The sequence below is a fragment of the Enhydra lutris genome, unplaced genomic scaffold (assembly GCF_002288905.1).
Source record: "Enhydra lutris kenyoni isolate GAN:26980312 unplaced genomic scaffold, ASM228890v2 scaffoldscaffold147, whole genome shotgun sequence".
NCBI lineage: Eukaryota > Metazoa > Chordata > Mammalia > Carnivora > Mustelidae > Enhydra > Enhydra lutris.
The window spans coordinates 361993-385197 of NW_019154231.1; the positions used below are offsets into that span (position 1 = coordinate 361993).

Sequence of the window (23205 nt, forward strand, 5' to 3'; positions counted from 1 at the left end):
CCTCATCAGCCTGGCTTTTCCCACATGAGGCTCATCAGGCTGGAGCCATCCCCTCAATAGAATGACTTGCACACAAGCTCACAGAAGCTCCTTTATCTTCTGTCACCAGCCCAAGCCGGCCAGGCACTGAGATGGGCTGTTACCTGATGGACCTCCTTAGCAGAACAGTTTCATGGAGCTTTCTTTGGGGGGGGGGGACATTTGAGATGATATCTGCTCATAAGAAATATTCATGGAAGACCAGTAGGTTCAGCAGGACCCAAAGCCTGGAGAGGTGAAGAGCTTGGCATTTTCATGTAGGTGGGAAGTGGTTAGTGTGGCTGGAATCAAGGACCATAAAGCTGAGACTGGAGAAATGTTAGGGGTCATATCAGGGTGTCCCAACCTCGGCTCTGTTGACTTCTGGAACCAGGTGACTGCTGGAGTGGGAGCAGGCTGTCCTGTGCTTCTGGGAGGCTCATGGCCAGTCGAGAACCACTGGGTTGGATCATTCAGGAGGTTCTGAGACTGAGATACACTGGGAGTGCAAATATCTCTTTGAAATCCTACTTACTCACTTTTCAGGCACTATTTTGTTTGATCCTCACCCAAGGCTGAGAAACAGGTGTGGCAGGCTTAGTCCCATTCAAACAGGAAAACTTGAACTTGGAAGAAAATGTATTTTTCTAGTTGGAGCGTGGGTGCTGGGAGCTGAGTAATCGACTTCTTCTGGCCTAGCCCATGCACACCTGTATTGAGACCATCCCCCTCTTCCATGATTGTTCTCTGCCCTGTGGTTCTCATTGCAATTCTCTACCTCCAAGGAGAAGCTCTGAGATAATCCATGCAAATTCATTCATCTCTGCAAAACTTTATTTTGGGGGCACCTGGGTGGCTCAATGGGTTAAAGCCTCTGCCTTCGGCTCAGGTCATGATCCCAGGGTCCCGGGATCGAGCCCCGCATCAGGCTCTCTGCTCAGCAGGGAGCCTGCTTCCCTTCCTCTCTCTCTGCCTGCCTCTCTGCCTACTTGTGATCTCTGTCTGTCAAACAAATAAATAAAATCTTTAAAAAAAAACTTTATTTTGTATCTTGCAAACTGTATATCGTGTTGTAAACTGTTTAATGCTGTGGAAGTCATTCCTTTTTCCATTGCATGCTCAGCATTTCTGGACCATTCATATGTCGCCAGGACAGTTGCTTGTTTCAACACGTTGATCTTCCCACTGTCCCAATAACGGACAGCCCGATTATGCTCAAATAGCTCCACTATAAACAATACTGAGCTAAATATCACTCTACAGGTACCCTTCTGGACATATGTGGGAATCTTTATTTTTTTATTTTTTATTAACACATAATGTATCATTTGTTTCAGGGGTAGAGGTCTGTGAACCATCAGTCTTACACAATTCACAGCACTCGCCATAGCACATACCCTCCCCATCACCCGGCCACCCCATCCCTCCCACCCCGCTCCACTCCAGCAACCCTCAGTTTATTTCCTGAGGTTAAGAGTCTCTTATGGTTTGTCTCCCTCTCTGGTTTCATCTTGTTTCATTTTTCTCTTCCTCCTCCTATGATCCCCTGTCTTGTTTCTCAAATTCCTCATATGTTAAGATCATATGATAATTGTCTTTCTCTGATTGACTTATTTTGCTTAGCATAACAGCCTCTAGTTCCATCCACGTTGTAGCAAATGGCTATATATATATATATATATATATATATATATATATATCGACAGATCTATAGATCTATCAATATATATATCAACAGATGAATGGATAAAGAAGATATATCGATATATCTATAGATCTATACGTCTATAGATCTATAGATATATCGATATATATATATAGAGAGAGAGAGAGAGATCTCACATCTTCTTTATCCATTCATTATCCATTCATCTGTTGATGGACATCTGGGCTCTTTCCATCGTTTGGCCACTGTGGACATCACTGCTATAAACATTGGGGTGCACGTGCCCCTTCGGATCACTACATCTGTATCTTTGGGGTAAATACCCAGTACTACAATTCCTGGGTCATAGGGTAGCTCTATTTTCAACTTTTTGAGGAAACTGCATAAGTGAGAATATCTTTAAAATATCTGTCCGCTGGGTGTTACACACAAACAATGGATATGGAATGCTCATCAGAAACTAATGATGTACTGTGAGGTGACTAATGTAACATAATTTTTAAAAAAAGGTATTCAACAAGAAATTGCCAGATCTTGAGTTAGGTGTGTCTTCAGTTTACTCACTGCCAAATGGCCCTCCATGTTCGCTGTACCCATTCCTTCTCCTGCAGCAGGGCAAGAGGGTCCCCAGACCTCCCCACACATCCAAGGCCCAGGGCTGCCCAGCATCCTAGTCTTTGGCAGATGGTGCACCAGTTTGCCAGGGCTGCCGCAGTATCACTGACTCAGCAGCTTACACAGCAGAAGTTGATGGACTAGGAGAGCATGACTAAGAGAGCATCTGTGGGAGGGCAGGAGAGAGGATGTGGTCAAGGAGAGACTCGCCTGCATGTCCATCTGTCTGTCCTTCTCAGGCTGGATGTCCTCCAAGACATCACCTCCAAGGAAGAATGTGGGGTTAAGCCTCCAGAGAGAACCTGCAGATTATCAAGTCCTGTAATCAACATCTCAGGGATGGCTAAGTGAAGTAGGGAAGGGCAATGGCATCACATCCAGTAGGACATTGCCCCACCTTCTCTGCTTCTTCCAGGATGCCTTCTATCTTCCCTGAAAACATCCTTCCCCCACCCTAGCTGCCCCTCCTTCTCATTCCCCCTTACATTGATTTTCTTCCTGGAATTCCATGACTGGGCTGGAGCTGAGAGAAAGGGGAAGGAAGCATTAGGGCAGGTCTGAAAAATAAGTCAGGTTTCCTATGAAGGGAGTCCAAATTTTCCTACCTCTTACACTTCATTCTTGGTCTCACCATCAATATTCCCCGTGGAGAGTCAGCAATCACCCTCCCACCTTCAGGGCATACCATGTTTGACACAAAGCCAGCATCAAAAAAGGAGGAAGAAGAGGGAGAGGAGAAATAAGACAACAATGGCCAAGATCCCGATCGCCATGGAAAGGTATCTGTTTTCAGGAGCAGGTGGGTCTAGGAATTAGTAAACAATAAAATCTATCATTGAGCTCTTGTTGGATTAATTTACCCATTCGATAAACATTTCTTGTGTGCCTTCCCTACATGAAGCAAGTTCTTGGATGTTTGGGAAACCATAGTAAACATACCCAACAACAGAATCTATGCCTGGGAACCAATACATAGAAGTAGTGTTACACATAGAGATAAATTATAGGATGAAACCATTTACACTGCATTATAAGAAAAGGTTTCTTTAGGGGATGAGCCCTGAGAGAGAAGAAACACCCAGATCTCCGAAGCGCCAGGAGAACTGCCTCCAGGCAGAGGGAACAACATAACCGAAGTCCGAGGTGAGAAAGAGTCGTGTGGTTGTGGTTGTGTCCTAACAACGTGGTCGTGGTGGAAGAAGGAAATGGACTTGAGCTTTTGAGGACAGAAATGATGAGATTTGAGACTGGGTGACGGAGTATGTAGGCACTGGGAGCCGAAGAGGAACATCAAATACCATTCTCAGTGACCTGGTCATTGGAGAGAACGGATAGCACCTACGGAGATGGGAAGATAAGTATAAGGAGGAGGTTTTGAGATCTGTCAGGTAAGATCCCTGCTGAGATGTGTATTAGGTGTCTGAGTGGATGGTATTTTGATCAGGATGGCGTTGAAAATATAGACCGCTCTGGGCAGCGTAGACATTTTAACAATGTTTATTCTTCCAATCCATGAGCATGGAATGTTTTTCCATCTTTTTGTGTCTTATTCAGTTGCTTTCATGAGTGTTCTGTGGTTCCTGGAGTACAGATCCTTTACCTCCGTGGTTAGGTTTGTTCCAAGGTGTTTTATGGTTTTTTGTGCTGTTGTAAATGGAATCGATTCTCTAATTTCCTTTTCTACAGTTTCATTGTTAGTGTATTAGAAAGCAACTGATTTCTGTGCCTTGATTTTGTATCCTGCCACGTTACTGAATTGCTGTATGAGTTCTAGTAGTTTGGGGATGGAGACTTTTGGGTTTTCCACATAAAATATAGACAGAGTTTGACTTCTTCTTTGCCAATTTGAATACCTTTTATTTCTCTTTGTTGTCTGATTGCTGTTGCTAGGACTTCCAAGTACTATGTTGAACAACAGTGGTGAGAGTGGGCCTCCTTGTGGTGTTCCTCATCTCAAAGGGAAGGTGGCTGTCAGGTTTTCCCCATGGAGAATGATATTCACTGTGGGTTTTTCATAGATGAATTTTATGAAGTTAAGGAATGTTCCCTCTGTCCCTAAACTCTGAAGAGTTTTAATCAGGAACGGATGCTGGATTTTGTCAAATGCTTTTTCTGCATCAGTTGGGAGGACCATGTGGTTCTTCTCTCTTCTCTTATTGATTTTTTCTGTCTATTGATTGATTTGTGATGTTGAACCATCCTTGTAACCCAGGGATGAATCCCACCTGGTCATGATGGATAATCCTTTTAATGTACTGTTGGACCCTATTAGCTAGGATCTTGTTGAGAATCTTAGCATCCATATTCATCAGTGGTATTGATCTGAAATTCTCCTTTTTGATGGCTCTTTGCCTGGTTTGGGGATCAGTGTAATGCTGGCTTCATAGAAAGAGACCGGAAGCTTTCCTTCTGTTTCTATTTTTTGAAACAGCTTCAGCAAAATAGGTATTATTTCTTCTTTGAATGTTCAGTAGAATTCTTCAGGGAATCCATCAGGTCCTGGACTCTCGTTTTCTAGGAGGTTTTTGATCATTGCTTCAATCTCGTTACTGGTTATTGGTCTTTTCAGGTTGTCAGTTTCTTCCTGTTTCAGTCTTGGTCGTGTATAGTGTATTTCCAGGAATGCATCCATTTCTTCTAGGTTTCTTAACTTATTGGCATATAGCTGTTAATAATTTCTGATTATTGTTTCTTTTTCCTTGGTGTTAGTCATGATCTCCCCTCTTTCATTCATAATTTTTAAAATTTTTATTTATTTTTTAATTTCTTTTCAGTGTTCCAGAATTCATTGTGATTTTATTAATTTGTGTCCTTTCTCTTTTCTTTTGGGTAAGTCTGGTCAGGGATTTATCGATTTTATTAATTCTTTCAAAGAACCAACTTCTATTTTCATTTATGCATTCTACTTTATTTCTGGTTCTAATTCATTGATCTCTGCTCTAATCTTAATCTTAATCGACAGCAAATTAAGCCTAACCTATGCATGAGGAAGGCATGCATAGGTTAGGCTTAATTTGTTGTTGATTCTCCAGTTCTTTAAGGTATAAATATAGTTTGTGGGGTGCCTGGCTGGCTCAGTCAATTAGGAGACTTCCTTCAGCTCAGGTCATGATCTCTCAGGGTCCTGGGATCAAGTTCCACATCGGGCTCCCTGCCTCTCCCTCTGCCCCTCCCTCCCACAGCTGGTACACTCTCTCTCAAATAAACAAATAAAATCTTTAAAAATACATAGTTTGTGTTTTCAGGATTTTTCCATTTTTTTGAGTGAGGCTTGAATGGCTATGTATTCCCCCCTTGGGACCGCCTTTGCTGTATCCCATACATTTTGGACCAGTGTTTTTGTTCTCTTTGGTTTCCATGAATTTTCTTCTTTGATTTCCTGGTTGACTCAAACATTCTTGAGCAGGATGGTCTTTAGCTTCCAAGTGTTTGAATTTCCTCCAAACTTGTTCTTCTGATTGAGTTCCAGTTTCAAAGCACTGTGGTCTGAGAATATGCAGGGAATAATTTCAGTCTTTTGGTATCAGTTGGGACCTGCTTTGTGACCTGGTATATGATCTGTTCTGAAGAAAGTTCCATGTGCTCTGGAGAAGAATGAGTATTCTGTTGTTTTAGGATGGAATGTTCTATATATATCTATGAGGTCCTTCTGGTCCAGTGTGTCATTCAAAGCTCTCATTTCTTTGTTGCTTTTCTGCTTAGATGCTCTGTCTGTTGCTGAGAGTGGCATGGTCTCCTACAATTAACATATTATTATCAATATGACTCTTTATTTTGGTTGGCAGTTGGCTTATGTAGTTGGCTGCTCCCATGTTGGGGGCACAGATATTTACAATTGTTAAATTGATCTTTTTGTTCGATAGACCCTATATTATGTGTCCTTCTGTATCTCTTACTACAGTCTTTAGCTTAAAATCTAATTTGTCTGATATGAGAATTGCTACCCCAGCTTTGTTTTGAGGTCCGTTGTCATGAAAGATGCTTCTCCATCCCTTCATTTTCAGTCTGGATGTACCTTTAGGTTCAAAATGAGTCCCTTGTAGACAGCATTTGGATGGGTCCTGCTTTTTATCCAACCTGCAACCCTGTGCTGTTTTATGAGAGCGTTTAGGCTGTTCATGTTAAGAGTGATTATTGAAAGATATGATTTTATTGTCATGTTGACTGTGAGGTCCTTGTTTCTATAGATAGTCTCTGTAAATTTCTGGTCCATATCACCCTTGGGGTCTTTCTCCTTTAATACAAACCCCCCTTAATATTTCTTGCAGGGATGGCTTGGTGGTCACTTATTCTTTCCATTTCTGCCAGTCCTGGAAGCTCCTTATCTCTCCATCCATTCTGAATGACAGCCTTTTCAGATAAAGAATTCTTGGCTGGGGCGCCTGGGTGGCTCAGTGGGTTAAGCCGCTGCCTTCGGCTCAGGTCATGATCTCAGGGTCCTGGGATCGAGTCCCATGTCGAGCTCTCTGCTCAGCAGGGAGCCTGCTTCCCTTCCTCTCTCTCTGCCTGCCTCTCTGCCTACTTGTGATCTCTGTCTGTCAAATAAATAAATAAAATCTTTAAAAAAAAAAAAAGAATTCTTGGCTGCATATTCTTCCCATTTGGTACCTGAATATGTCTTGTCAGCCTTTTCTGGCTTGCCAGGTCTCTGTGGACAGGTCTGATGTTATTCTGATGTTCCTCCCTCTGTACATAAGGAATCTCTTCCCCCTGACTGTCCTTAAGATGGTTTCCTTGGTTCTAAGATTTGTGAGTGTTACTATTTACTGTTTACTAAGATTTGTGAGTTTTACTATCACAATGCTGGGGCATTGGTCTGTTCTCCTTGAGCTTGGGAGGGCTCCTCTCTGCCTCTAGGACACGAATGCTTGTTTCATTCCCCGGACTAGGGAAGTTCTCTGCTATGATTTGCTCAAATATATCTTCTAGCTCTCTCTCCACCCCCTCAGAGATCCCAGTAACAGTGACACTGGAACATCTTACACGTCATTTATTTCTCTAATTCTGTTTTCATGCATTCTAAGCTGTTCGCTCCAGGCCTCCTCCTGATCCTTCTTTTCTATCAATTTGTCTTCTGGATCACTAATTTGTTCTCCTGCCTTGTTTACCTAGCTCTTACAGTATCTAGATTAGATTGGATCTCACTGATAGCATTTTTACGTTCTTCCAGATCAGCTCTCATTTCTGCCCTTAGAGAATGTTGCCATTAATGGTTTTCTCCATCCTAGCTATTGTCTGCATAACTGTAACCCTGAAGTCTATTTCTGACATCTTTCTTATATCCGTATCCATTAGTTCTGTGGCAGAGGTCACAGTCTCTGAATCTTTCTTATGTTGGGGGTTCCCCTAGTCATTCTGGTGAGAGGTGGTTGAGGGAATGTACAGAGTCCAGATTATTGACCACAACCCAAGCAAGATACACGTGTTTTATAGGGACTTCAGGCCTCTTGCTCTTCCAGCCTGTCTTCTGGTGGAGGGTCCTGCCACACTGTTACTCAGGCAACCCTGTTTGGGCAGAGTTCTCTTGTCCCCTGTGGGGGGATGGGCTCAGTGAAAACCGGTTTGGGGGGCTTTTGTTCTCTGGTGGCTTTCCCTGGCAGCTTTCCATGTCTCTCCCAAGAATCAGAGCAGAAGTGACCATATGCAAACCTCTGTCTCAGAACAGAGAGATCACAGTCGGCTCTTCACTGAGCTCCCCAGGCCACACTGTCCCTGTTTCTATCTGTGCTGCTAAAAAGCACATGTCCTGGTTTGTGCACCCCATGACAGCACTCCCAGCCCTCGCTCCCAGGTCCAGGCACATCTCTGCCCTTTGTGCTTCTAAAACTAGAAGCTCAGCTGCCTACAGGGGGGCCCACAGGTGGGGACCAGGTGGGACCAGGCACGAGGTATCTGAGCGCAACCTTGGATCTGACAGCCCGGAGAAGGACTGCAGTATTAAGACTGGGCCCAGGGGCTGCAACTGGACTTTGTGTGAACCCTTAACCCCAACCCGCTCACCTGGGAGAAGCCCTGAGTAAGAACCCTGGCTATATCAAACTGCGCAAGATCCGAGCAGCCCAGAACATCTCCAAGACGATTGCCACATCACAGAACCGTATCTATCTCACTGCGGACAACCTCGTCCTGAACCTCCAGGATGAAAGTTTCACCCGGGGCAGTGACAGCCTCATCAAGGGTAAGAAATGAGCTTGGTAACCAGGAATTCCACTCCCGGAGAAGAAGTGGATCTGTTCCTCCCCTGGTTTCCTAGGAGCCAGCTTGGGGTCCAGCACACCCCCCATCCCACCCCAGTATCACGTGATGGTCCCTCCTGCATCTGTCCTCCCAACCCTTCTTGGATGAACAAAGCCTGACCAGTTTCCGGAGCAATGATACTGCTCCTCCCTGTGTTGGCCGGAGGTGTTGGGACGGTGTGATTTCAGAGTGATTGCCTATAGCGTTGGTTCCTCCCTCCAGGTCGGGAGGTCATAACCATCATCCCAGGAATTCTCAATAAATTTTTATTACTTAAAAAAAATAAAAAATAAAACTAGAAACTATCCCCAGTTCTCCAGGTTTCAGTCTCAGAGGCTTCCCTGAAGTCCTTTCCCCACTTCTACCAGTCTGCAAGTCTGTGCTCCCTCCCCAGAGTGGGAGACTTTTGCACTCTGGTGGCACAGGATCCCAGAGGCTCCCTCCTCCTTCCGTTTATCTTCTGATATCTACCCTTAGAATCATGGCTCCCTGCTTCATATCTCAAAAGCAGCCACTGGAGATATTCTGTTTGTGTAGATCCAGGTCTATTTTCTTACATCTCAGGCTGATTTCATGGATGTTCAGAATGGTCTGGTAGATATGTAGCTCAATTCAGGGGACCAGTTGAATGGAGTCCCCTATTCCTCTGCCATCTTTGCAACTCCCTTAGTCAGCTGATCTGAAAATAAGTAGGTGATCCTGGATTATCCAGACAAACTGAATGAATCACAAGTGGTTTTTTTTTTAAAGATTTTATTTTTTTTTAATTTTTTATTTTTTCACCGTAACAGTATTCATTATTTTTGCAACACACCCAGTGCTCCATGCAATCTGTGCCCTCTCCAATACCCACCACCTGGATCCCCCAACCTCCCACCCCCTGCCCCTTCAAAACCCTCAGATTGTTTTTTCAGAGTCCATAGTCTCTCATGGTTCATCCCCCCCTTCCAATTTCCCCCAACTCCCTTCTCCTCTGCATCTCCCCTTGTCCTCTGTGCTATTTGTTATGCTCCACAAATAAGTAAAACCATATGATAATTGACTTTCTCTGCTTGACTTATTTCACTCAGCATAATCTCTTCCAGTCCTGTCCATGTTGCTACAAAAGTTGGGGATTCATCCTTTCTGATGGAGGCATAATACTCCATAGTGTATATGGACCACATCTTCCTTATCCATTCTTCTGTTGAAGGGCATCTTGGTTCTTTCCACAGTTTGGTGACCGTGGCCATTGCTGCTATGAACATTGGGGTACAGATGGCCCTTCTTTTCACTACATCTGTATCTTTGGGGCAAATACCCAGTAGTGCAATGGCAGGGTCATAGGGAAGCTCTCTTTTTAATTTCTTTTTTTTTTAAGATTTTATTTATTTATTTATTTGAGAATGCAAGTAGGCAGAGAGGCAGGCAGAGAGAGAGAGAGTGAGAGAAGCAGGCTCTGCACTGAGCAGAGAGCCCGATGCGGGCTCGATCCCAGGACCCTGGGATCATGACCTGAGCTGAAGGCAGAGGCTTTAGCCCACTGAACCACCCAGGCGCCCCTCTCTTTTTAATTTCTTGAGGAATCTCCACACTGTTCTCCAAAGAGGCTGCACCAACTTGCATTCCCACCAACAGTGTAAGAGGGTTCCCCTTTCTCCACATCCCCTCCAACACATGTTGTTTCCTGTCTTGCTAATTTTGGCCATTCTAACTGGTGTAAGGTGGTATCTCAATGTGGTTTTAATTTGAATCTCCCTGATGGCTAGTGATGATGAACATTTTTTCATGTGTCTGATAGCCATTTGTATGTCTTCATTGGAGAAGTGTCTGTTCATATCTTCTGCCCATTTTTTGATATGATTGTCTGTTTTGTGTGTGTTGAGTTTCAGGAGTTCTTTATAGATCTTGGATATCAACCTTTTGTCTGTACTGTCATTTGCAAATACCTTCTCCCATTCAGTGGGTTGCCTCTTTGTTTTGTTGACTGTTTCCTTTGCTGTGCAGAAGCTTTTGATCTTGATGAAGTCCCAAAAGTTCATTTTTGCTTTTGTTTCCTTTGCCTTTGGAGACATATCTTGAAAGAAGTTGCTGTGGCTGATATCAAAGAGGTTACTGCCTATGTTCTCCTCTAGGATTCTGATGGATTCCTGTCTCACATTGAGGTCTTTTAACCATTTTGAGTTTATCTTTGTGTATGGTGTAAGAGAATGGTTGAGTTTCATTCTTCTGCATATAGCTGTCCAGTTTTCCCAGCACCATTTATTGAAACCAATGAAAATGAAGACACTTCGGTCCAAAACCTATGGGATACAGCAAAGGCGGTTCTAAGGGGGAAATACATAGCCATCCAAGCCTCCCTCAAAAAAATTGAAAAATCCGGGACGCCTGGGTGGCTCAGTTGGTTAAGCAGCTGCCTTCGGCTCAGGTCATGATCCCAGCGTCCTGGGATCGAGTCCCGCATCAGGCTCCTTGCTCGGCAGGGAGTCTGCTTCTCCCTCTGCCTCTGCCTGCCACTCTGTCTGCCTGTGCTTGCTCTCTCTCTCTCTCTGACAAATAAAAAAAAATTGAAAAATCCAGAATACACCAGCTGTCTCTACACCTTAAAGAACTGGAGAATCAACAACAAATCAAACCAACTCCACACATAAGAAGGGAAATCATCAAGATTAGAGCAGAGATCAATGAGGTAGAAACCAGAGATACAGTAGAACATATCAATGAAACTAGAAGCTGATTTTTTGAAAGAATCAATAAGATTGATAAACCATTGGCCACACTAATCCAAAAGAAAAGAGAGAAAGCCCAAATTAATAAAATTATGAATGAAAAGGGAGAGATCACAACTAACACCAAGGAATTAGAAACAATCATCAGAAGTTATTATCAACAGTTATATGCCGATAAGCTAAGCAACCTAGATGAAAAGGATGCATTCCTGGAAAACTATAAACTCCCAAAATTAAAGCAGGAAGAAATCGACAACCAGAATAGACCGATATCTAGTAATGAGATTGAAGCAGTGATCAAAAACCTCCCAAAAAACAACAGCCCAGGACCTGATGGATTCCCTGGGGAATTCTACCAAACTTTCAAAGAAGAAATAACACCTATTCTCCTGAAGCTGTTTCAAAAAATTGAAGCAGAAGGAAAACTTCCAGACTCTTTCTATGGAGCCTGCATTACCCTGATCCCCAAACCAGGCAAAGACCCTACCAGAAGGGAGAATTTCAGACCAATATCACTGATGAATATGGATGCTAAGATTCTAAACAAGATCCTAGCAAACAGGATCCAACAGCACATTAAAAAGATTATCCACCATGACCAGGTGGGATTCATCCCTGGGTTACAAGGATGGTTCAACATTCGCAAATCATTCAATGTGATAGAACAAATCAATAAAAGAAGAGAGAAGAACCACATGGTCCTCTCAATTGATGCAGAAAAAGCATTTGACAAAATCCAGCATCCGTTCCTGATTAAAACACTTCAAAGTATAGGGATAGAGGGAACATTCCTGAACTTCATCAAATCTATCTATGAACGACCCACAGCAAATATCATCCTCAATGGGAAAAAGCTTGCAGCCTTCCCGTTGAGAACAGGAACACAACAAGGATGCCCACTCTCACCACTCTTGTTCAACATAGTATTAGAAGTCCTAGCAACAGCAATCAGACAACAAAGAGAAAGAAAAGGTATCCAAATTGGCAATGAAAAAGTCAAACTCTCTCTCTTCGCAGATGACATGATTCTTTATATGGAAAACCCAAAAGACTCCACCCCCAAACTACTAGAACTCATACAGCAATTCAGTAACGTGGCAGGATACAAAGTCAATGTACAGAAATCAGTGGCTTTCTTATACACTAACAATGAAAATACAGAAAGGGAAATTAGAGAATCGATTCCATTTACTATAGCACCAAGAACCATAAGATACCTGGGAATAAACCTAACCAAAGAGGTAAAGGAACTGTACTCGAAGAACTACAGAACACTCATGAAAGAAATCGAAGAAGACACAAAAAGATGGAAGACCATTCCATGCTCTTGGATCGGAAGAATAAACATTGTTAAAATGTCTATATTGCCTAGAGCAATCTATACTTGTAATGCCATTCCGATCAAAATTCCACCGGTATTTTTCAAAGAGCTGGAGCAAATAATCCTAAAATTTGTATGGAACCAGAAGAGACCCCGAATTGCTAAGGAAATGTTGAAAAACAAAAATAAAACTGGGGGCATCATGTTACCTGATTTCAAGCTTTACTACAAAGCTGTGATCACCAAGACAGCATGGTACTGGCATAAAAACAGACGCATAGGGACGCCTGGGCTGCTCAGTTTGTTAAGCAGCTGCCTTCAGCTCAGGTCATGATCCCAGCATCCTGGGATCGAGTCCCACATCAGGCTCCTTGCTCAGCGGGGAGCCTGCTTCTCTCTCTGCCTCTGCCTGCCATTCTGTCTGCCTGTGCTCGCTTGCTCTCTGACAAATAAATAAAATCTTTAAAAAAAAAAAAAAACAGATGCATAGACCAATGGAACAGTGTAGAGAGCCCAGATATGGACCCTCAACTCTATGGTCAATTAATCTTCGACAAAACAGGAAAAAATATACAGTGGATAAAGATTTTTTTTATTTATTCCACAGACAGAGATCACAAGTGAGACAGAGATCACAAGCAGGCAGAGAGGCAGGCAGAGAGAGAGGGGGAAGCAGACTCCTTGCCAAGCCTGATGTGGGGTTCAATCCCAGGACTCTGGGATCATGACCTGAGCCGAAGGCAGAGGCTTTAACCCACTGAGCCACCCAGGTGCCCCAAATCACAAGTGTTTTTAAATGTAGAAGTGGGAGTCAAAAAAAAAATGTCAGTGAGGCAGTGGGAGAAGAACTCAACTGGCCATGGGTGGCTCTGAAGATGGAGGAAGGGGCCACAAGCAGCCATTTTTCCCTCTTCATCTCCCTGCGCTTCTCTACAGGGACTGAAGCTTGCTGGAAAAGACAGGCTTTCTCCACCTCCTCATCCTCACCCAGTTCCTATCAGATCCACCAGAGTTGGCCCCCAACCTACACACCTCTTGCCACCCTCTCGCCTGGGTAGCTCATCCCCTCCCAGCATGTTGTGTCTCGCCTCTAAGGAGAGCACCCTGCTCCTGAATTTCCAGCTCCAGAGGACCCCATTGGTTGGACTCTCATTTCCAGCCATCTCTTGGATGCTTGTGTTAATGGTGGTTCCCTGGCCACTCGGGGAAAACAGTGCCTGCTGGTAAGGCACTGCGTCTCCCCTCTCCTTCTACTATCCTTCTACTAGGTGCCGTGGTGCTCCCACGGCCAGGTGTCCAGGCATGTAGGTCCCATCCACCTACATGTCACTATGTCCCCATTAAATGTCTCCCCCAGACAACGTGCTAAAAACCAGGACAAGCAAAATGGCTTTCATGCTTGCTAACAGCTATAAGATGTCCCTTTCTTTGGAGGTACCATAACTTGCTTGTGATGACTCAGATTGGTGGCTTTTAGATTGTTCATCATTTTTCCATATTAAAGAAATCAACCAACATGCTTTTACAAATGCAACTGCTTTCTTTTACAGATCCTGTTGCATACGTGCATGTATATTCCCAGGCTATGTTCCAAGGATGGAAACTGCTGGGTCCGGATCTGTATTTGGGGAGATATCATCAGGGAGATTCTGCCCTGGAGAAGTCCCGCATGGTGTGTATCAGGGATGGTGACAGTGAATGCAAAGACTGTCCCTAGGTGTATCACAGCTCTGCACCTTCACTCCACATTAGGGATGGGAGTGCAAAGGTCAATATGGAGCCCCCTGCCCCCTGGCACAAAAATTGAGGGTAGTTGGTGTGTATGTATGGGAGAGAGAAAAAAAAACAGGAGACAGAGAGAGGGGAGATGGAAGTTTTCTGAACCTGACACAGTAAAGTTGTGAAACAGAAATATAAAACCCTTATGTTCCCTCAAGTGTTGACTCCATCATCATTAAACAAAAATCTCCCAACCCAGAAAACTTCTCCACAAAGGAAGAGGAGAAAGAACAGTTTTATTATTGAATAAATATTCAAGCGAGGACAGGATGTGCATCAGGACACGATCTGCCAATGAGATGGTGAAGACAGGAAACAGTCCTGCCCGGTCAAAGTCAAACAGAGTCAGCTCCTCGCATCCAGTGTCTCCAGATAATTAGTCCTCAAGCAGGAGGACCTGAGAGCACCACGTGTCCCACAGAGGTCATCCTAAATTTACCTGGTGACCGGGGAGACCACACGTGTCAGCAGACTGGTTTGAGGCCGAGGAAAATCAAACCCCTCCCGGCTTTATGTTTGGAGGCAGCTTGGCAACATGGAGTTGAGCTCCTGCCCTCCTTCTGAAGGTGGGAGATAGGAATGCCACCTCCCTTCGCCTTTACATTCCTGGTCCTTGAGAAAGAAAGTCCTGGGTCACAGAGCTGGCAAGAGGCTTACTTACCTTCTAAAAATGTTGACACACACCTTAAAGAGACAGAGAAAGAAATTTGAAGTTTTCTAAAGAAATGCTCTAAGCGGGTTCCCCTTTCTCCACACCCTCTCCAACACTGTTAGTGGGAATGCAAGTGTGTAGATTCCTTAAGAAATTAAAAATAGAGGGGCACCTGGGTGGCTCAGTGGGTTGAAGCCTCTGCCTTCAGTTCGGGTCATGATCCCATGGTCCTGGGATCGAGTCTTGCATCGGGCTCTCTGCTCAGCAGGGAGCCTGCTTCCCTTCCTCTCTCTGCCTGCCTCTCTGCCTCCTTGTGATCTCCGTCTGCCAAATAAATAAATAAATCTTTAAAAAAAAAAAGAAATTAGAAATAGAGCTTCCCTATGACCCTGCCATTGCACTACTGGGTATTTACCCCAAATATACAGATGGAGTGAAAAGAAGGGCCATCTGTACCCCAATGTTTATAGCAGCAATGGCCACGGTCGCCAAACTGTGGAAGGAACCAAGATGCCCTTCAACAGACGAATGGATAAGGAAGATGTGGTCCATATACACTATGGAGTATGATGCCTCCATCAGAAAGGATGAATCCCCAACTTTTGTAGCAACATGGACGGGACTGGAAGAGATTATGCTGAGTGAAATAAGTCAAGCAGAGAGAGTCAGTTATCATATGGTTTCACTTATTTGTGGAGCATAACAAATAGCATGGAGGACAAGGGGAGATGGAGAGGAGAAGGGAGTTGGGGGAAAATGGAAGGGGGAGACGAACCATGACAGCCTGTGGACTCTGAGAAACAAACTGAGGGTTTTAGAGGGGAGGGGGAGGGGGTGTTGGGAGAGCTTGGTGGTGGGTATTCAGGAGGGCACATATTGCGTGGAGCCCTGGGTGTGGTGCATAAACAGCGAATCTTGGAACACTGAAAAAGAAATATTTTTAAGGGTAAAAAAAACTCAAAAAAAAAAAAAATGCTCTAAGCTACAGGAACAATGTTCCTTCCCGTGTTTTCAACAGGTAGAATCAAGTTCTTGGCTGTAGTTTGGCAACCGCTTTCACGCGTTCCGATCTCCCCGGGCATCGCGAGGCTACGCCGCCAGTTTGGGGGGCGGACCGGCCTCCCCGCGCCTCCCCCAGAAGCTCCCCGGCGCTCCCGCGTTCTGGCCGACTGTGAGACCGACAGAGAACGAGTCTTCGCGACGCGTATTTCGCTCCGCACCGGGCTTCCCGCGGCTTAGCGTTGCGGCAGCGGGTGTGGGGGCTGAGGAACATTCCACCCTTCCGTTGCCCCGTCATCCCCGACGGACCCCGGTGGCTCCCGGCTTTGGGCCGTTGCAAGGACGCTGGTGAGCGGGAGAGGAGCACGGTCGGGAGTTGTTCAAAATGTCGTGCGCAGGGTTACCGTGCGCCCTGCCGGTTCTGCTCCTGGGCGTGCGTCCGCTGGGTTTGGGGCTTCCCGCGTTCCGGCTGACTGGGACGGCGGCGTCTGACGAGCAGCGCTTGCACCTGCGCGTTTCTGTAAGCGCGGCCGGCGATCGCGACCGATCACCTGCCCGCGTTCGGAGGTCACGCCCGTGGGCCCCGTCGCAGAGATGGCTAGTACAAGTGTGCCTGTGCTGGCACTGCGGTGAAGTGCAGCTGTTCACGCGCCGGCTCTCGCCGGGAGGCGGAGAGTAGGGAGGAAGGTTATGTCCTTGGTTTTTTGTGGGTTTTGTTGTTTTGTTTTGTTTCGCTTTGTTGGTCCTTTCTTCTTGAAAAAAAGGGGCCTCCCCCTGTTTTTCAGTCTCTGGCAGACCGCGGTCGGCTCTGCCGTCGCTGCCCGGATCTGTCCGAATGCTCTTTTGGCCGTTTGCACAACTTCCTCTTACCGCTGCTGGCCTTCACCCACGGTAGGGATGCCAACAGCACCCACCTCTGTCTTTCGCATGGCTTCCCTCACACCATCCCCGTGGCATCTCTGTGATACGTCCACGTGATAAAATCATCCACAAGTACTTTTTTTTTTTTTAAGATTTTATTTATTTGAGACAGAGCAACTGAGAGAACGGGAGAGCAGGGGGAGCAGCAGAGGGAAAGAGAAGCAGGCTCCCCGCTGAGCAGGGAGCCCAATTCAAATATTAAAAACGTTAAAAGTGTGAGAGTGGGGCTCCTGGGTGGCTCAGTCGTTAAATGTCTGCCTTGGGCTCAGTCATGATCCCAGGGTCCTGGGATCCAGCCCCGCATCGGGCTCCCTGCTTAGCGGGAAGCCTGCTTCCATCTCTGCCTCTGCTAGTGTTCCCTCTCTCACTGTCTCTCTCTATCTGTCAAATAAAATAAAATGTTGAGAGAGAGAGAGAGAGAGCATGAGAGCTTGCTCACTGGAAATTGGTGAGGTTTTCCCGTTCCGTTTTGCTTGGCATTGTCTGGAAGGGCAGCCAGTCTCTGTCTCCTCCCGCGGAGACGTGGTTTTGTGCTGTTTTGTAATTCTGCATTGTTTTTCTTTTCCATCTATTTATTTTGAAACGAACTTAGGGAAGAGTATGTAAATGCAACACAAAGAAGCCTTTTCCCCCCTGAACCATTTGAGACTATGCCGCACACCTGATGTGACTCACCCAGACACTGATCTTTCCTCCTGCAAGCAAGGTCATTCCCCTACTTAACCATAATACATCATCAGAACAGGAGTACTGATACTGCTGTCTCTAGACGTTATGGGGGAGAGCCAAAGTCACGCAACAGCCGTCGTCTTCCGCTACTCAGAAAGCCCAATATACTAGCTAAAGCCTTCATCATAGGTGAGTGACCCCACGTCCCTGGGTTCCTCCCAATTTGTCTCGTGGTCCACCCCATCTAACACCCTCGAGATCCCCTTGCAGTGCTCTCCCGGTTCCTGGAAAACACATGAGCCAGACCCTACAATTCATGGAGCATGAGCTGGGATCTGCCACAGGCAACGAAAGGGAGGTTGTGGGGTGAAGGAGTATCACCCCAGGAGACACCTGCTTATGAAGGAACTGTGACCAATGAGGAGGTCCTGGTCTCTTCTCACAAGGGCACCCCAGGGGAGATGGGGGGTTCAAGATTTTCAGGTCTGTCCCCACAAATGACCCAATCCCAGATCTCAGATTTCATTTCCTGTGAAGCTCTGCTGCCGCCACCCTGAGCCCCTGGCCTGACATCAGTGGGATCTGCCTGCAGATCCCGTCCCCCTCCGTCCGCTCTAGAGGACTCTGGGTGTCGTGTCACATCTTCAATGGAAACTGCGACTCTGAGCCGGGCCCTGTGTTCCTAAGGCTCGTGTCGCCATCGGAACAGACCACTCACTGCCATTTGCCTGGTTTCCATGAGGATCTGTCGACTTCAGAAGCCACTCGGTCCCCCGGCACCTGCCCTCCAGCCCCCCCACCCAGTCCTCCCAGTAGCACAGATGACAGGAAGCGGCCGTGTTGCTCTGGGGCTGATGGTTAGTTCCATGGTCGTCCACTGTGGCTGCTCATGTTCATGGCCCAGAGAGGGGACCACACGGGTCTGTGCAAGGGGTTGTCAACGGAAGGTGACTTCCTTCCCAGGGGCACTTGGCGATTTGGGGTGGGGACGCTGCCGGCACCAGCAGGTGGAGAGCAGCAGTGCCTTTCAGCATGCACTGTGCCCAGGACGCCCTGGCCCACAGCCAGGGTCAGCCAGCCCTGAATGCTAACAGCACTGGTGTTGGGGGACCTGCTACTCGTCCAGTACTTCTTGGCATTCCCTCAGGGGCTTTTATGGGTTTTGAGATAAACCCCAGTAGACAAAAGAAAGAGAAGCCCTTCTCTCTCCCACCGGACAGAAAACAAGCACGGGGTCCCCACTGGCTCTGGCAAGCATCCTGGGACCCCCAAGGAGACTGTGTCAATTTCCTCTGGCTTTTGTGACGATGATCACCGACGTGCCGGCTTGAAAAACATACATTTACTCTCAGAGTTCCCGAGGCCAGACGTCCAAGCTGAAGGTGTCAGGAGGGCCGTGCAACCCCGAGCCTTGAAGGGAGTCTGTCCCTGCTGCCTTCGACAGCTTCTGGGGGTCCCCACCGTTCCTTGGTGTGAGGCCGCATCATTCCCGTCTCTGCCTTGTCTCCATGCGGACTTCCCCACTCCACTCTGTGTCACCTCCTCTTCCGTCTCTTAGAAGGACCCTTGTCGCTGGATTTAGGGGAGCCCCCCCGACCCCGGGGATAATCTAGGATGGTCTCATCTCGGGATCCTGCATTTAATTTTATCTACAAAGCAACGCTTTCCAAACGGGCTCACACTCCCCGGTGCCGAGGGTTCAGACTTGGATGGCTCTCGTAGGGGTTCACGCTTGGACTGGCTAGAGACGCGGCCCGGGGATGAAGCTGACCCGGGTCAGAGGGTCAGTCCGGCAGGAGGACCAAACACAAGGCCCACCCTTCCGCTGGGCTCCCACCGCTGAGACAGCGTTCCTTCTTGCTTACGCCTGGGGTGACCATCAGCCCCGCTTACACCCCGCGTGTGTCCCAGCACAGCAGACACAGGCAGCACCCCCATCCTGGCAGAATTCCCAAAGTCCGGAGAGCAGTCTGAAGGGTTTCACGCCACCTCAGGTTCCTTTTTGGGAAAACAAAACAAAACAAAGCAAAGCAAAGCACCCCCGAACCATCATCCGTTCACATTGGGTTCCTCGGTCTGCTTATTATCTGATCACAGAGCTCTCTCTGGGCTTCCGTGGGTTTGGGTGGTTTTCTTTTAGGCCTGTTCTTGTCATCTGTCATCTCTGGGGACTTTCTGCAGGGCTGTGAGCCACCTCAAAACCTTGAGACGAAGCAGGGGTTAGTGGTTTGTGAGTCACCGTTTGCGGTCTGGGGCTTCTCGCTCCAGAGGGGAAGCGGATGTTGGTTGTGAGGGTTTGTGGCCAGAATCAACCCCAAGCCACGTTGCACTTGTCTACGCAAGAGATGGGTCCCTGTGAGGACGGCCGCCCCCGTGGGCTGGGCTTCACACTCCTTCCACCCGCGTTTGTCTCCCACACGAATGTGGGCTTCTGAATCAGACCGGTTCCCACTCTCCTTGCTCCTGACCCCAGGGCTTGGTCGGGTCTTGTTTTTAAGTCAACACGCCCACCGTGGGGCTCGAACTCGCAACCCCGAGATCAAGAGTCATATGCTCTCCCGACTGAGCCAGCCAGACGCCAGCCCAGGTCCTAAAGAGCAAGAAGGGGGAGTTCGTGGTAACATACACTCATTTCACTTGACTTGCTTAAAAGTGACACCTGTGATGTGGGTTCTGCTTAAAAGCAGAAGGGAATTGAGGAAGTGTCCCAGGAAGCTCACAGCCCTGAGAAAAGCTAAAGAAGCCGGTTTTGAAGAGGACGGTATAGCAGGCAGAACACTGGCTGCCCAGAGTCCATACCCTCATCCCCAGAACCCGTTACTTTGCATGGCAAAGGGGGGTTAAGGTGGCAGATGGAATTCGGTTGCTTACCGGCTGACATAAAGGACAGAGGTGATCCTGGATCACCTGGGGATCTTCCTTAAAAGGAGGGCAGAGGGAGAGCCAGAAAGACAGCAGTGTGAGGACGTGGCCACCACAGCTGGCCCTGAGGACAGAGGAAGGGCCAGGAGGTGAGGAATGTGGGGGCCGCCTAGACGCTGGACAAGGCAGGAAGCAGATTCTCCCCCTGAGCCTCTGGAAAGAACACAGCTCCGGCTGACACCCTGACGTTGACCCCAAGACCCATTCTGGACTTCGGACGTCCGGAACTCTTAGAGAGTAAGTGCCTATCATTCAAGCCCCCCAGTTTGTGTTCAGATAGACCATAGCCAGGGTGCGGGGACCAGGAGCCGACAGACATCTCTGGAACACACGACTGGTCTTGGTGTCAGCCTCATCAAGATCCAAATTCAAGGAGAGGGTCTGGTTGGTCTTGCTCGAATCCCATCCACGGCCCGCTCACCAGATTTGCAAAGACAAGGGACCCTGACTGAGAGACCCACCGAACTGTAGACAACGGGAGCAGGATGTCCATGCAGGAGCTCCCGGGCTGGTGAGCATGTGGAGGTGCAGGGAGGGGGGTGTCTGGGGCAGCAGGGCTCTGGGCCCTTTGGCCATGCGTCTCTGCCAGTTGGAGGGGGTCGTCACAACGGCACTGATGATGGGGCAAAGACGACATCTGTCTCCTGATGGAAGGCACCACGAAGAAGACAGCATTGCTCCTGTGGTATTCCTCCCGACAACACATAGCCTGAGTTTAATGATGAGGAAATCACAGACAACCCCGACTGGAGCACTTTCTATGAAATTCCTGGCCAGGACTTCTCAGAAGGGCCCAGCTAATGAGAGAGAAAGACCGTTTCTGTCCAAAGCCGGTTAAGGAGATGTGCCAACTAGCAGAACGTAGATTCTGGATTGGATCCTGGGTCAGAGAAGAATTTTGTTAGTGTTTTTGCTATAAAAGATGTTGTCACTGAAAAAATCCCAGTGTCTATAGATCAGTATCAGATATTAGTACCATGATTGTTATTTTCTTGACCTTGATCATTTGTATTTCGGCTATGTTAGCAAATACCATCACATCCAGGCGAATCCTGTACCTGTGTTTGGAGAACCAGGGGTTTCCAGGTTACCCTCCGACTACGGTACTACCGGTAGAAGGATTCCTCAAGCTTGGTTTTTCCGATGCCGCAGTGAGAAATACGCATGTTCTATAAGGTTATGCACACGTGTGTGATCTGTGTACGCATGACGCATGTGTGGTGTGTTACGTATCCCTGGGGTGGATGGGCTCCCAGGGTGCCCTCCCGGGATTCCACCTCCTGGCACTCACACCTTCTCCTGCACTGCTGGACGGAGGCCTCAGTTCCTCTCTGGCTGTCCAGCTCCTGGCGGCTCACGGCTCCGTTGCGGGGAGGCGGGGCGAGGGCCAGCAAGCACCTGCTCTCGGTAGACGCCCGTCAGCAACCACACCCCAGAACCGGACGTTCCGCCAGCTTTGCTCTGTTCTCCACCCTAGAAGTGAGTGGCTGGAGGGTATGGACAGGGGCAGGTGGGGACCGCTGGGGTCCATGCTGGAAGGTGCCTACCCGAGTGCGTTCATCAAAGAAAATGAACCGTATTTACACAGCCCTGAGCCGTCTTTAATTCCGCCCTCAGCACTCCCCTCCCTCGGCACCATCGGCATTTGCAGCGGGGCATGGGCCGCTGTTCTGGGTAGCGAAGGGTGTGGAGCAGCATCCCTGGCCTCCACAAGTATCTCAAATGTTACAATTTCTTGTTAAAATATGTGTATACTGCACCTTGTAGGCCCTTTTTAGCATATGAAAACTCCGTTGGAAAACAAAAAAAAGAAAAAATAATAATAAAAAAAAATATGTGTATACTGATTACTGAACTTTCTGGCGCGTCCCCTCCCCCAATTTTGTGCGGGAGCGGAGTGCCAGCCTGGATTCTGTCACCGAAGCCACGCAGCTGGTGGCTCTTCCGCTCTCGCTGTCCCGAGCAGGACTGGCGTCACAAGGCCTGTCCTCGGGGCTGTCCCCGGCGGCTCGGCCAGGGTACGGCACGTGCAAGGGAACACTCAGCGGCGAACGGCTCCATCCCCCAGCCGGACGAGAACTCGCTCATCAGCACTCGCTCCGGCGAGGCGGTCAGGTTGTTCTGCGCATGCGCCGGGGGCGAAACCGCGGCTCAGAGACGCGCCTGACGTCCCACAGGGAGCCACGAACTTGACCGCGGCTGTTCGACACCCTCCCCAGCGGTCATACGGTTCTGCACAGTGGCCACCACCGGCTCTCCTGACACGGCCACGGCAGACGCCTCCCACAGCAGCTCCCTTCACCCACTCAAGGCAGGTGTCTGAAGGCCCCACGCCCCTGCGGGCTACAGGGCGCGCCGCACCAGCGGGCCACTGTGCCAGGTGCACATCTGCAGTCCCGCCCACTGTGCCTGAGAAGAGAAAAGGGCCGCTAGTGACCCCTCCAGGGTGGCGTGGACGTGGCAGCCAGCGTTCCCTGGGCACCTGCCACCTTGAGGGCAGTACCAGCGTGACAGCGGTGGTCTCCAGGCTCACGCAGCCAAAAGTGCCAGCTAGAGGTGACGCGGGCACGGCGGTAAGCACTCCTAAGCAACACTGCCACCTAGAGGGTGCTGGGGGTATGACAGCAGCGGTCTGGCGCTCAAGCAGCCAACAGCGCCACTTAGAGGGTGACGTAGGCATGGCGGTCGGCGTTCCCTG

At 48.0% G+C, this 23205-nt stretch overlaps 1 protein-coding gene across 1 annotated transcript in view; it reads left to right on the forward strand.

The window, feature by feature from the left end:
- LOC111140046 (NLR family pyrin domain containing 2) overlaps positions 1–22700 on the forward strand; it is a 76710-nt gene extending 54010 nt beyond the window's left edge. The window contains exons 9-12 of the mRNA XM_022492420.1: positions 14116–14237; positions 16236–16343; positions 16791–16886; positions 22474–22700. Of these exons, the coding sequence (XP_022348128.1) occupies positions 14116–14237; positions 16236–16343; positions 16791–16886; positions 22474–22700 (553 nt within the window). The remainder of the gene's footprint in view (positions 1–14115; positions 14238–16235; positions 16344–16790; positions 16887–22473) is intronic.
- The last annotated feature ends 505 nt before the right edge of the window (positions 22701–23205 follow it).